We start from the raw sequence: 12,557 nt of genomic DNA, 5'->3' as shown, positions 1-12,557 counted from the left end.
GGGGTGGTGACAGAGACGCTCTCCCAGGGCTGTCGCCCCCTCCTGCTGCCATCGGGCCGGGCACACACCTGTGCAAGGGCCCAGCTGTTGGGTGTGTGGCCATCACAGTCACCTGCTTAAACTGCCTCTGCTGGGAGAGGGCGCCCGGCAGGGGCGGGGTGCGGGCAGGGGAGGCTGCAGAGGTGCTGCTTGCCGCGGCCGGCGGTTTCCATCCCCGCGGTAGCGCTGGATTTGCCCAACCTTCGCCCCTGCGGGTCACCCTCCGCCCGGGCCGGAACGGCGGCGGCGGGCGCCGCGTTGCCGCAGGGGCGCTGTGGGGACGGACCGTGCGGGCGCAGCTCCGCCATGGCCGCCCGTCCGCTGAACGTGAACGTGGGGGTGCTGGGGCACATCGACAGCGGCAAGACGGCGCTGGCGCGGGCGCTCAGCACCACCGGCTCCACCGCCGCCTTCGACCGGGCGCCGCAGAGCCGCGCGCGGGGCATCACGCTGGACCTGGGCTTCTCCTGCCTGCGCACCGCGCTGCCGCCGCAGCTGGGCCCGGGGCCCGGAGAGCTGCAGTTCACGCTGGTCGACTGCCCCGGGCACGCCTCCCTCATCCGCACCATCATCGGCGGTAAGGGGGGCGCGGGGGGGCCGCGGTGGGAGCTCGGCTGGTGCGAGCCGGGGGCTCCCCGAGGGCAGGCGGGGGTGCGGTGCCGGGTTCTTCATGGGCGCTGTGACTCTGTGACGCTTCTTCGTAGTTGCCCCTCAAATAAAGTGCCAGTGCTCACAGGAAAGGGGTTTGCAAATTAGAGTTCCTCTGAACAGTCAGGCCTGCTCAGGTTCCTTACTTATTTGGGTAAAAAGTTTTCTTTACTGTGTATGGAGACCTTATTAATGGCATATTACAGTCCTATTGAGTTCTGTTTTGTCACTTGTTAAAGCTGTCAGAGTTTGCTGTTGCCTGGGTTGAGAGCTGTGCTGTACTTGGCGGGACATCCCCTTGCTGAACTTTTGTCTTGGAGGGACCAGGGAGTTCTCACATGATAATCTTATGCTTAGAAATAATTTTGTGGATTTTAGTAGCTTTTCATTTTAGTCTTTGTAGATGATACTGGAAGGTTAATCCGGTTTGCGTTAGAATTAGTTCACTCTGTTCTGTCTCCCCCCTCCATCTCTTCTGAAAAGAGCTAAGAGGTGGTTGGTGCTCGATTAAGGATGTGACGGAGTGGCAGCTGCAGGCTGCTTAAAGTAGTCGCATCAGTAGATTCAGTTCCTATGCGTTTCCTCTGCCAGTCTCTCTCTAGTGTCAGCTTTGTGGTAGATTTGCCATAGAATGTGTTTGTTCTTGGCTAGACTAAGGTTCAGACCGAGTTACTTCTCACGATGAACGATTTTAATCCCCTTTTGAGCAGATGTGTTATTTCTAAACTGCAGTAGTAGTAACTGCATCGTGTTGTTTGCACTTCTTTGGGGGTAAATATTTACTTACGTGTCTGTGTCACCGCCCTCCAGTGCCATTCACGTGCTCCGGAGCTGCAGGGGAGGAGTGGCCGGGTGCTAAATAACAGAAACTTGTGGTCTTTTAGTAGTCTCTGGTACTTGACAACCCACTGTCACTCTTCAGTAATTGTAAGCACCTGATTAGCTTCTCAAGAACAAAGTTTACTTTGGCAAACGTTTCTTGGATGTACTCGAGTGACTTGTAGTCAGACATTCCTTTCTGCCAGAAGCAACTAATCTGAGCGCTGTAAACTTTCTCATGAAGAGGACATGGGAAAACTTAGAAAACTGCTTTAACCGTTTTTTTTTTAATATACCTTTAATACTTGTTTGGGGTGATTGTTTAATACACAAACGTCTTGTTGCTTCCTTTTGTTTTTATGAACATCTTCAAAGTATTTAGTCACAACTCTCCACATTGGCTGAATAAGTTATTCAGATTTCTTTATTGATAAACTATGAAGGGAGAAGCAAAGATGTGGACTAGGGTAGAGGGCATGATCAAGTTTTCTTCCCAGCAGAAACGGTTCTTCACAGGCGTCAGTTCAGACGCATAAGCACATCAAACTCACTTAGTTCTAGTTATACCATATTATGTATATTAGTTAAAACATTTGCTAATATGACTACTGCAATTCTGTGTATTAAGAAAGGGTTGTAGGGAAATGCAGTGTTGTGTTAATAGTTTAAAGGGTTAAAAAAATTCAGTTTTCTGCTTGATAACGTGTATCTTGATGGTGTATGCCCCCCCCTTTTTTTTTCCCCCTACCAAGTTTGGAGGGTGAGACCATGATGATAAAACCTGATCTGTGCCTGTGGGACTACTTAGGTGCTTACAGGTTTAGCGTGTTTTGGTGAAACTCAAACTGAAGTATAGCATATCTTGTGTAACAGGATACATTCTTTGGTGTTTGAGTATTTCAAATTGCCAACTTTTTCACCACTTCAGAAATGACACTTGAAAAATTTAGATTATTTTGGTCTACTTCCTTGTTGTTGAGTGTTAAGGGTTCACTGTTCCAAACATTTTGTCTGCAACATTCTGAGTAGGAATGCCACTACTTTTTTCTTTCTGATGGAATCAGTGATTTCCCTGTTACTACACGTTTTCTCTATATATGGTTTTAAAATAAAACTTAAGTGCAAAGTACTTTATCTTTCTGTGTTTTATTCTGCATCTCAGATCTCTCATACCTGTTTAAAATACTGCTTTTATGGTATTAAGTCCTGGGGTAGCTGTATATGTGTATTAACCTAAAATACACATATTTTAGGAAATATGTGTATTTCCTAAAAAAATAGGAAAGCTAGAGACAGGATGGCTGTGGGCAAGGGAGCTGGATATGAGGGTTCATGCTATGCCAGGCAGTGCTCGACCTTGTAAATACTTGTCACAGTCACTCACAAGGTGCTTATTTAGACACAGTACCTTAGGATTAAATGAATGCAGAATATTTGAGCAGTAACCGAATGGAATGGAAAATGGAAGTCGTATTTCATTCTGTGTGGCTACATTTTTCTTGCGAAGCTTGTCCTTGAAAACAAAACATATCAAATGTTAAATCAAAAGTTTGTTTTTTGTGGGGTTTTTTGTGGGTTTTTTGTGTTTTTTTTTTTTTTTTTTAACCTGCATGCTGGGAATTGGAAATCTTGCAGTCAGTTCCACCCAAGATGCTTTCTTAAAGTTTTAGGTGGAAGGTGATAGTCAAGGTTGGAATGGAATAAATAATAGTCACTTGATGTACTACATCATGCCTTTCATCATGCTGGTTTATATTCTTCAACATCAGGCTCTTGTATGTCTGTGGCAGGAAGGTATTAAGCTATTGTTGGTAGCTGTATGGCTTGAACTGTTTTGTATTTCTTCTTGTCTTAAACAAGAAGAACGGAACTCTTTATTTAAAATAAAAAACTCTTTATGTAAAATAATTTCAGACATTTCCTGTGCTTTAGGAGGCTTTTGTCTCAAGCATTGCAACAAATATAGCATTTACAGCCATTTGTGACTTGCTAAGCAGAGAAAACAAACCTCAGTAACCAATTTTAAGGGTCAATTCTTGGCTTGCCACGAGCAGTAAGAAGAACCCACATCAACCTTACACTCCCTCTCTGCACTGAAGGACTGAAGGAATGACTGCACTGACTGACTCCCTTTCTGCACTGAAGGAATGACTGCAAGATGCAATACTGTTATTTTTCTTCTGTTGCTGTAGATATTTAGGGTGGTATTTCTGGTAAAATTTCACACTGAGGTGGGGTAGTTTCCGTCACAGTGCTATGTGGTTTTTTAAGCTTCTGTTCTTTTGCTGCAGTTCAGCTCCTGGTCTTCCACAAAGCTGATGTTAATGTTGTCCAAGTAAAATAAGAGTTGCTTTTATATTTGTTTGTTGCAGACCTGTGCATCCAGTAGGGTCTGGAATGGTTTCTGAAATGAGTTCAGCAGGAAGGGATGCCTGCAGAGAGGTTATACAAGTTAATCTGCCAGAAGAAATTCAATCCCCATATTTCATTTTAAGACCACTTTGCGTAGCAAAGTAGTTTAACCAGTAGCAGATTTTTTACTTGCTGATGGTTAATTTCATGCCCTACAAAGGGTCAGCACACTAATACAGAAGAACATGATTACCTCATCCCAGCTTCCCCCACACAGGCAGTGAAGGGATATTGCAGTGTTTGTTTTAGGTGAGCTGTTGTCAGATGCCCTTTATCTGTTTGATTTCGAGATGGGTCCTCAAAAGAAATTCTAAAACAGAAAATTATCTTTTTTTTTTTCTTCTCCCTAAGAAGTTCAAAGGACAGAGTATCCTTATAGGGTTTTAATTGGAAAGCTGCTGCTTGACCCTGGTTGTCTAAACTTGGGGTGTGGGGAATTCTGACGAACTTGTAGTTTTGTAATCCTTATGCCTGTCTGAACCTTTGACCTTTTTACTTTATAACTAGAGCTTCATTGTCACCATTTGTCCCTGCAGTTCCTTTCAAAGAAAACTGCCTTGCAAGTGTCTGTTTCCACTTTGCTGCTGTGTTCTGCTGAGGAAGGGTATTAATTCATACCTGATACATTGGAGGGACCAAGACTTTTGAACTTGCACAAGAGCTTGGGGAGGGGGAAATGAGCATAGCAAAAGCATGTCTTGCTGATGCAAATGAGTACAATGAAAACAGGCTTGGGAGATCAAGGGAAATGTGGTCTTGCTACCAGCATTCAAATTCAGTCAGATGCAGATTATTTGTAAGATTAACATATCACAAAAAAACTCCCACCTTTTATCACAGATTAGTTGTTTTGCTGAGTTTGTTGTAAGCTTTTAAGAGGATTTGTAAACTCGGGGTTACCTTTACATTAACTGCAATGAAAACACACTTCTGTTGATGTGAGCTTTTGTTTGTTGAGACCTTTGTGAAGATGTGACAGTTAATGTTTTTTTTTCATTCTAGGTGAGTGAGCAAGTAGGGTTTTATAGTTATAGATGTATATATGGATGACTTGCTCTTGAGTGCTTGTGCTGAATGAAGGAAAACCTCTTCTGTGGAGGAAAGAGTGCCTTGTGTTGTTTAGTGGATACCATTCTGGTCAGAGAGAAGTCACTGGAGAGTCTTGAGAACTTTGGCTGTCAGCTTGAAGTGAGAATAACATAATAATGAACTTTGTTCTGGTGAAAAAAATATTAAAATACAACTCTTGTATAGTGTAATTCATATCCATGAGCCTTGTTGTAGTGGTTGATGTCATGGAAGTACTATTCAGCCAAGAGAGTTCAATTTACACTAGTGTGAATGTTTTCTAAATGCTATTAGACTCTTCAGGTTCATGGTGCTTGTAAATTGCTGATATTGCTTTGTATTAAAAATGCAAATAAACTTTATTTCTGCAAATGAAAACACTTCTTGAAATTGAAAAAGTGTCTTTTTTAAATTCACCTAAATTATGGCTGGTGCCAGGTACTTGCCTGACAAAAGGGTTTTTTAATTGAAATTTTAAAATTAATTTTAAAATTGTAAAAATTTTTAATTAAGGAGCTGTGCATGAAGAAAAATCAATCGGTGTAAAAATTTTGTTGGTCTGGAATGCCCCTCTCCCCAACTCCCGAAGCGGAACTTTGTCTCCTGGATGTTGCAGTGCACAAGAGGGCAGTGTTTGCTTACAATGTAGGATCTTAGTGATAAGTACTCGGGGTAACAGGTCAACGTGGGTGGAGTGACCTTACTGTGAATCGAAACAGAATTAAGCAGATTTGGAACGCAACTGTGGCTTAATTTTCTCATTCTTAAAGAAAACATCCTCTGTGTTTTAAGGAAGTTTGGGCTTTTTCATCTATAATTGGGATAGTGCTTTTTATACCTTAAGCAATAAAAACTTATGGAGTGTTGTCTTACACATGACATAAGACACAGGTAACAACTGCCTTGATGTGGGAACCATGAAATTTAGTGGACACAGTTTTTATTTACTTCCCCATTTCCCCACGTTGTGTAATAACTGGGCAAAAGAAAGCTAGTTATGTGAAATCTATACTGAACCACTTCTGTGTGATATCAGGGTTTGTTGTGTGAGATTGAGTAGAATTAAACTTGGAGCGTGTACCAAGGGTACTTTAAAACAGTGGTCTTGTGGAATTTTTGTATATATCTGTGCCATAACTGTAGTGGATTTAGCTTTCCATGTGTTATGCATTGCTCCTCATCTGTGCATTTTTGAGTGATGTGACAGTGGGACTGGGCTACTTGGCTGCTACTATTTATGTTCTGTGTTCTTTTCTGCTATTTTGACTTGAAGCTGAATTGCCTATTAAAGCTACACATGTTCAACAAGTTCCTAAACTGTACATCAACTCTTCAGTAATATTAGGATGAGGTTTCTGTTCCTTTTATGGATTGAAAAGTTTACAAGGAGCAGGAGAGCCATCATCTCCTGATATCAAAAGTTGTAGTGAATAATCACATTCTCTTCGGCCTCTTGTTAGAATCCTGTCAGAAATGTACTGTTTTCTGTGTTCAATTTAAAAAAAAAGTTGTGTATTTTTTATTCAGAAGACCTGATTTATAATTGAATTTTAATCTTAAGTGTAGATTTTTAACTAGGAGTGGCTTGTTTCAATGTTAAATTACCCCTTGCTAGGACAGTTTTCCTACAAAGCTTCTGAGTGGTTGTGTTTGTGTTTGCTTGTGTACAACAAAATTGTGCTAATTCACACTTGGTTATTTGACACAAAAACATGACAGCTTCTCAAGAAAACATAACCAAGCACTGTAATGGTGCTGTTTGAGTCTGTTTGATCATTTTTCCTATTGATTTAAAAACAGAATTTCTTTGTTCCGTTGTACTGTGTGCAAGCATTCATCAAGTAACCGCATGCCCTTTCATTTCACTTTTGCTTCATGTTTCTCCTTGCTGGAAATTATTTTTTAAGCTGTTTGGAAGAGTGGGAAAGCTTAATCAATCAATTAAAAGCTTAATCAATTTTTAGATGTTTTAAAATATTAGCTAATGTAGTGAAGTCTTATAAATAACTGCATAAAATTTAGAATAGCTTACTATAAAATATGGAGCATGTTTATAGTTAAAATTACCCTTGTCAAAATAAATTTAAAGCACATTTTTCAGAGTAGCATTTTTACTGATGATGGATATGTTTGCTTGCTAAATAGTCCAGTTTAGCAATTCAGTGGCCTGCTAATTGACAAACTGGACTTATAAGGATCTACTGTATTTGTTCTGCATCTTGATTTAAAAGTTGTCTTCAATTAGTAGATGCTAGAGCTAAGTTCAATGATACATTGCTTATGTATAAACCCATTTTTAATAGCTAGTTTTGCTTGATGGAGCCATGAACTGAGCTTCCTTAATGTATTTCTCAATGTGGTTTTTTTTTTTTGTACTAGAAATAATAATGTAGGTTCTTAGATGACTACTGTAAAGTACTGTTTATAAAAACCTCTAGGAAAACCAAATGCAGATGGAAAAATTTAGGTTATAATTGTAAAGCAGATGTGCAACAGATCTTCGAGCTAAGTGAGCAAACCAAACCCCTGCACTGTCAGTGGTGAAGTCTGTTAAGTGGAATAAAAAGTTGTTTCTCTGTGTGGCAGCGAGTTGTTTTCTGTCTGGGAACCCTAAGGTTGGCCTGGCAAGCTGAAGAGCAAGGACAGATATTCTGTGGTTGTAATTTCTAGATGGATTCTTGAACACGTTGTGTTCTTTGGGTCACAGCTCATAACGGAGCAAAATTGGGTGACTTGAACAGCTCGTACGATAGCTGTGATTGCAGAGATCCTGTGCACTCTGTGAGAATATATACTCTGTGCTATCTGTAAAATTCAGATTAATAGCTATTCTGAAGTGCTTCCTTTAAACTGTTTGCTTCCAAAAAGTGTTGCAGGCTAAGTAAATACCAATAATTCTTATTTCCCATCTCCTTATCAGTTATTTTACCAAAATGTTCTTGTGCAGTCTATCTGATCTCTTCAAGTGAGCATGAAATGGTTAGTGTTGACTTCCAAATTGAATTACAATCTCTGTTTCAAACTTAAAACTGATTAATTCTACATTAGATTGAAATTACCAGCACTAGGGGTGGTTGTGAGAAGACAAACAAATACTTGTGTGTGTTTATATATATGTATATATGTTTAATGTAACAGCAGAATGAGTTGGTGAATAGTGAAAGGAAATGGAATAGGAAGGGTAACTTAAATAAAAATGAATAAATTGTATTCAAAGGCATTGTAGAGGTAAAAAATGATAAGGGGGAATAAAAATCAGCATTTGAATTGAGATTTATAGAAGTTGATCTGGGTAAGAATCCAGGTCCCTCACCCCAAGTTCCAAGGAAGAGATGATACATTTGGGCTTACAGTTTGGTTGAGAGACTCCTTTTTCTTTTACTTCAGACTGTAGAAGGATCATGAAGACAGTTTTGTCCACTGCAGATCTGCCTTTTCTGCAGTACTGGAATATTGATTTTAGTACAATCACCTGTAGTGCTTTCTTGTCTTCTGTGCTAAAGTTTTCCTTTGTTTTGTGTCTTAGTTGGGATGCAACATAAGATTGGTATATGAGAGGAGCTGGTACTCTTGGATCTCAGGAGCTCTTGCATTGTCAAACTTTGCCTCAGTTTTTTTCAGCCAAGTTTCGCCTGTCTTATTTCTATTAAATGCATTGTAGACAAAATGAGCATCTTTTAGATGTGATTCCTGTGTATGTAGAATTTGAAATGGTCTTTGAGAACATGTTGGGTTAAGAAAAGCTGTAGAAGTGTTTGAGAATTGTTGATAGAACTGTCCAATTATATTAACAAGGATAGGCGTGGGAAATGTCTTTTGTCATAGATGCTTATCCATACTTAAATCTACTTTTCTAATATTAAAGACTACCCCTCCAGCAGTGTTGCTTTTGGGAAGAAAGTTTTCCAAAGCATACTCCAAAAACTGCATTTCAGAGAGAGAAACAAAATTGCAGCTGGTTTTTTTTTTTTTTTTTTGTTGGGTTTTGTTTTTTTTTTTTTAAGAATGAAGAAGAGGAGGAGGGAAAATGGTTTCCTTGTATTTGACCGTGCTGTTGGATGGAAGACAAAGCTCGGTCTCTCTTGCTGACTAATGTCATCATCAAGGCATTTTTTTTCTCCCACAGAGCAATTTTGTCTCCATTGAGACCCCCACAGCCATTGGCAAGACCATGGCCTGAGATTAAATCTCATGCTTGGGTGAAATTCTAATGACTGTAATTGTTTCCTCTTTTTAAGTCTGTGGTCCCTTCATCAAAGAGTGGTGCGGAAATTATGCATTTATGCTGTAAAAAGAGAGGTCATGATTACCTGAACCTGTGGTTGACTTCAGGGGATTCTGTGTCGTGTTCTGGCAGTGGTTATCCACGCTGACATTCTGGTGTGTGAAGTGATTTAAAGTGTGGCTTAGCGCACACGTGCAAAGTACTGGTGTGGTGCGGCTTGGTCCTTGCTGGGGTTGTGCTGCTCTCTCCTTGGGCTGTCACCCGGTCAGGGGAGCGGCAGCAGCTCTGGTGTGTTGGGCATCTGCTGGAATAGGAGAGAAGGAGAAGTAGTAGCTGTAGGTCGAGGTAGGTTTCTGGGAATGATCTACTTCAAGGGTAAACTCCTAACCTAGTGCAGCCGTGAGTGACATAGTGCTGGACTTGGCTCGCCCAAATCGTAGAGGGCTTGGGACTCATCAGCAAGTGTTGCTGTGAACCCTCATAGCTCAGAGTTTATTGAAGGTGTTCAGCATCTTGAAGGGCTGCCCCAGTGTGGTGGTGCTGGCTGGGCAGGAACCCAACATAAGCGTGTCTGTGAATGTGGATATGACAAACACTGCAGACAGTTTTATAGAGGTAGATTGCCTGGTCCTGCACAACTGGAATATATGTGTGTGTCAGTTTTGCTGTGTGGTGGAAATATTCAGATATTTTGTGCTGTTTGTCTTCATTGTGCAGTTCTGTGTGTACACAATTTTGGGACTGTACTGACCCCTAACTTTTTTGAAGATTTATGAAAAAATCGTGTACTGTGCATTAAGTACAAAACATTGAGTTTGTACTCAAATTTATGAAGTATCCTTTAAAGACATCAGAACAACTGACCAAGAGACATTTCATCCAAGAATAAGGAAAATGGTTCAAATTGTACTTAATTTTGGGTGTCAGGGCTGTTTTAAGAGACTAAGGAAACCTCAAAACATTGTCATTCTTAAAAGCATTCAACACTGGAATCTTTCCCTGATCTCAGTGAGATGATGAATATTCAGTTTAGAGTATTAAAATGTTTATCAGCAAAATGCCCCACAAGTGTCAACAGTGCTGTTCACCTAAGGGACCAGTGTTGGGCATTTAACACTGAAACTTTGGTCTATGTCTGGCTATGTCATAGCTTCAAATAATATGATAATATGCCTCATTTAAAAAACCTGAAAAGCAAGTTTTTACACCTAAATTATAACTCTTTGTTTATATATGTATAAATAAAATAACAATTATTTCAATGTTTTTCTTATTTGATGATATTTATCCTTGTGTATGGCTAAAAATTCAAAAGTCACAAGTCTAGCATCCCTAAGAAAGGTGTTTAAGGAAGTAATTTTGTTTTCTGGATTGCTTGCTGTGTGATAGCTTTTCACCCTGTGGGACGGACCAGCATGAATAATATTTCTTTCCCTAAGTAGACTTTTCACCTGAGTAACAACTGAGGATTCTCCCATTATTTCAAGTGCTTTGATAAAGTTGTGGTGGCTGGTGGTGTTTCCCATGTGTTTGTAATTGAGCTCTCCCTTTGCTCTCCCTGCTGTGTATTCTGACATCCAGCAATGCTTTTTCTGTACAAAATGGGTGGTTAACTGGAGTCTTTTGTGGGAAGAGATTCACCTGTCTGTGATTCTTTATAGTGCTTCTAGGGACAGTAAAAAAAAAAGTGTATTTGATTAAATCAGATTATACTAAACTTTATGTGGAGAAAATACTTTTCTAGTTAAGGGAACAGAAGAGTTTTGAACTGAAGCTAAATTCTATTGCAAAAACCCTCAAAACCAATGGCTGAAAATCCAGTCTTTAAGAAAGTTGTCTCAGATGTGTTTTCATTACTGAACTGTGTTCATTTACAAGTTGTGTGTAGGTGGTGTGTGTTTGGCTGTTCTTTCATCGTGTGTCCGTAAATGTGTTTTCTTTTTTTTGTTTTGAAGCTTTATTTACTGTATGAAATAGTTCCTTATTTTAGTAATGTCCAGCACTGCTTTTGTGGGCTTTAATGTTTTCTTTGTTGTATTTTAAAGCCAAATCAAAGTGAAGATAAATTTAACTGTCAGTTTCTTTACTTACCCTGCACTGAGAAACCAGCGACTCCTTAACTTACTATGGAAAAGATCACTGGGTTTTTTAGACTTGCAATCGAATTGATACAGTGGTTGGAAGTTATTTTTGGTTACTGTACTTGTTTCTTTTTCCTATGCATTGTAGAGATGTTTATTTTTGCCCCATTCAGAAAAAGGTAGAGTGTGGCTAGTAAAACAGTAGACCACATAAAAAGTGATGTCAGGTTTATGGAATTTTTTTGCTGTATCCTTGCGTATAATTGAGTCAATCCTAGGTAAAACCAAAATTGAGTATTGTGAAATTCAAATAAGTTGGCAGTATCCTTTTGAACCCTACTGTTTTAATTTTCTTTGCAGTAACTTATGAGCTCATGTAAGAACAATTGGAACAAAATAACTTCAAACATTCTTGTAACTTAGCTATCCAATATTTATTTTAGTAACATATGATAGTTTCACTTTTTATTGCAGAGCTAACAACTTTATAGCATCTCAAGTGCAACTGTATTTACTGGTTTTATTAGATGCCAAAAATTTTCAAGATGCCAGGATAAAATCATCAAAATACACCCATTTTGGGGATGTTGTTATTCTATTTAGAAGTTGTTATACTTCCTATGAAAGATTTGTACTTTTGTCCTGGTTCCCCTTTATGCACTGTTTGATCAGAAGTGGAATAAATAATGTCTGTGAATGAGATATGTGTTTCTTGTGAAGAGGATGCTAAAGTGGAGTCTGTTCTCTAACAATAATAAATTCATTTAGAGGTCAGAAGACAGTTTAAATGTGGTAAAAGCAGGCAAGCTGAGCTCAGCTAAAGCAGTTCACGTGTGAGAACTTGTCATAAGCTGCAGAGTTGTGTGGGTAACAGTCGTTGAAATACTGGATGCTCAGGCACTAGTTTGTAGGGGGCAAACATGACTTTGTAGGAGGTCAGCAAAATAGCCCATCAAACTAGTTTTTGAAAATTAAATATATTCTGGAAATTGTGGTTTTCTGCTAAGTGGTAATGATCAATGCAAAATAATGCCTTGAGTTGTAATCTCTCTTTCTATTTCTGTTAACTCTGAGCAACCAAAAAAATTGAGCTCTAATCACTAAGGCTGTATTCTTTCTTGGTGATTTCAGCATTTCATTAAGCAGTGATTAGTACTCTGCAATTATGCATTCATTTATCTTAGTGATGCATTTACAGTTAGAGATAGTGTTGGTTTATTGAATTTGGCTGATCCCTAGCAATTTCAGCAGATTTTTTTTTTTCC

The 12,557-nt window shown here is 39.5% G+C and overlaps 1 protein-coding gene across 1 annotated transcript in view; it reads left to right on the top strand.

Moving 5' to 3' along the window:
• The first annotated feature begins 321 nt into the window (after positions 1 to 321).
• The window catches only part of EEFSEC (eukaryotic elongation factor, selenocysteine-tRNA specific), a 119,871-nt gene continuing 107,635 nt past the window's right edge, over positions 322 to 12,557 (top strand). The window contains exon 1 of the mRNA XM_027640197.1: positions 322 to 616. Within this exon, the coding sequence (XP_027495998.1) occupies positions 346 to 616 (271 nt within the window). The 5' untranslated portion in view covers positions 322 to 345. The remainder of the gene's footprint in view (positions 617 to 12,557) is intronic.

This window comes from Corapipo altera, unplaced genomic scaffold (genome assembly GCF_003945725.1).
Source record: "Corapipo altera isolate COAL_440 unplaced genomic scaffold, ASM394572v1 55, whole genome shotgun sequence".
In the NCBI taxonomy this organism is placed as follows: domain Eukaryota; kingdom Metazoa; phylum Chordata; class Aves; order Passeriformes; family Pipridae; genus Corapipo; species Corapipo altera.
Note: the sequence above shows the minus strand (reverse complement) of the source record. Positions and strands in the feature narration are given on the sequence as shown.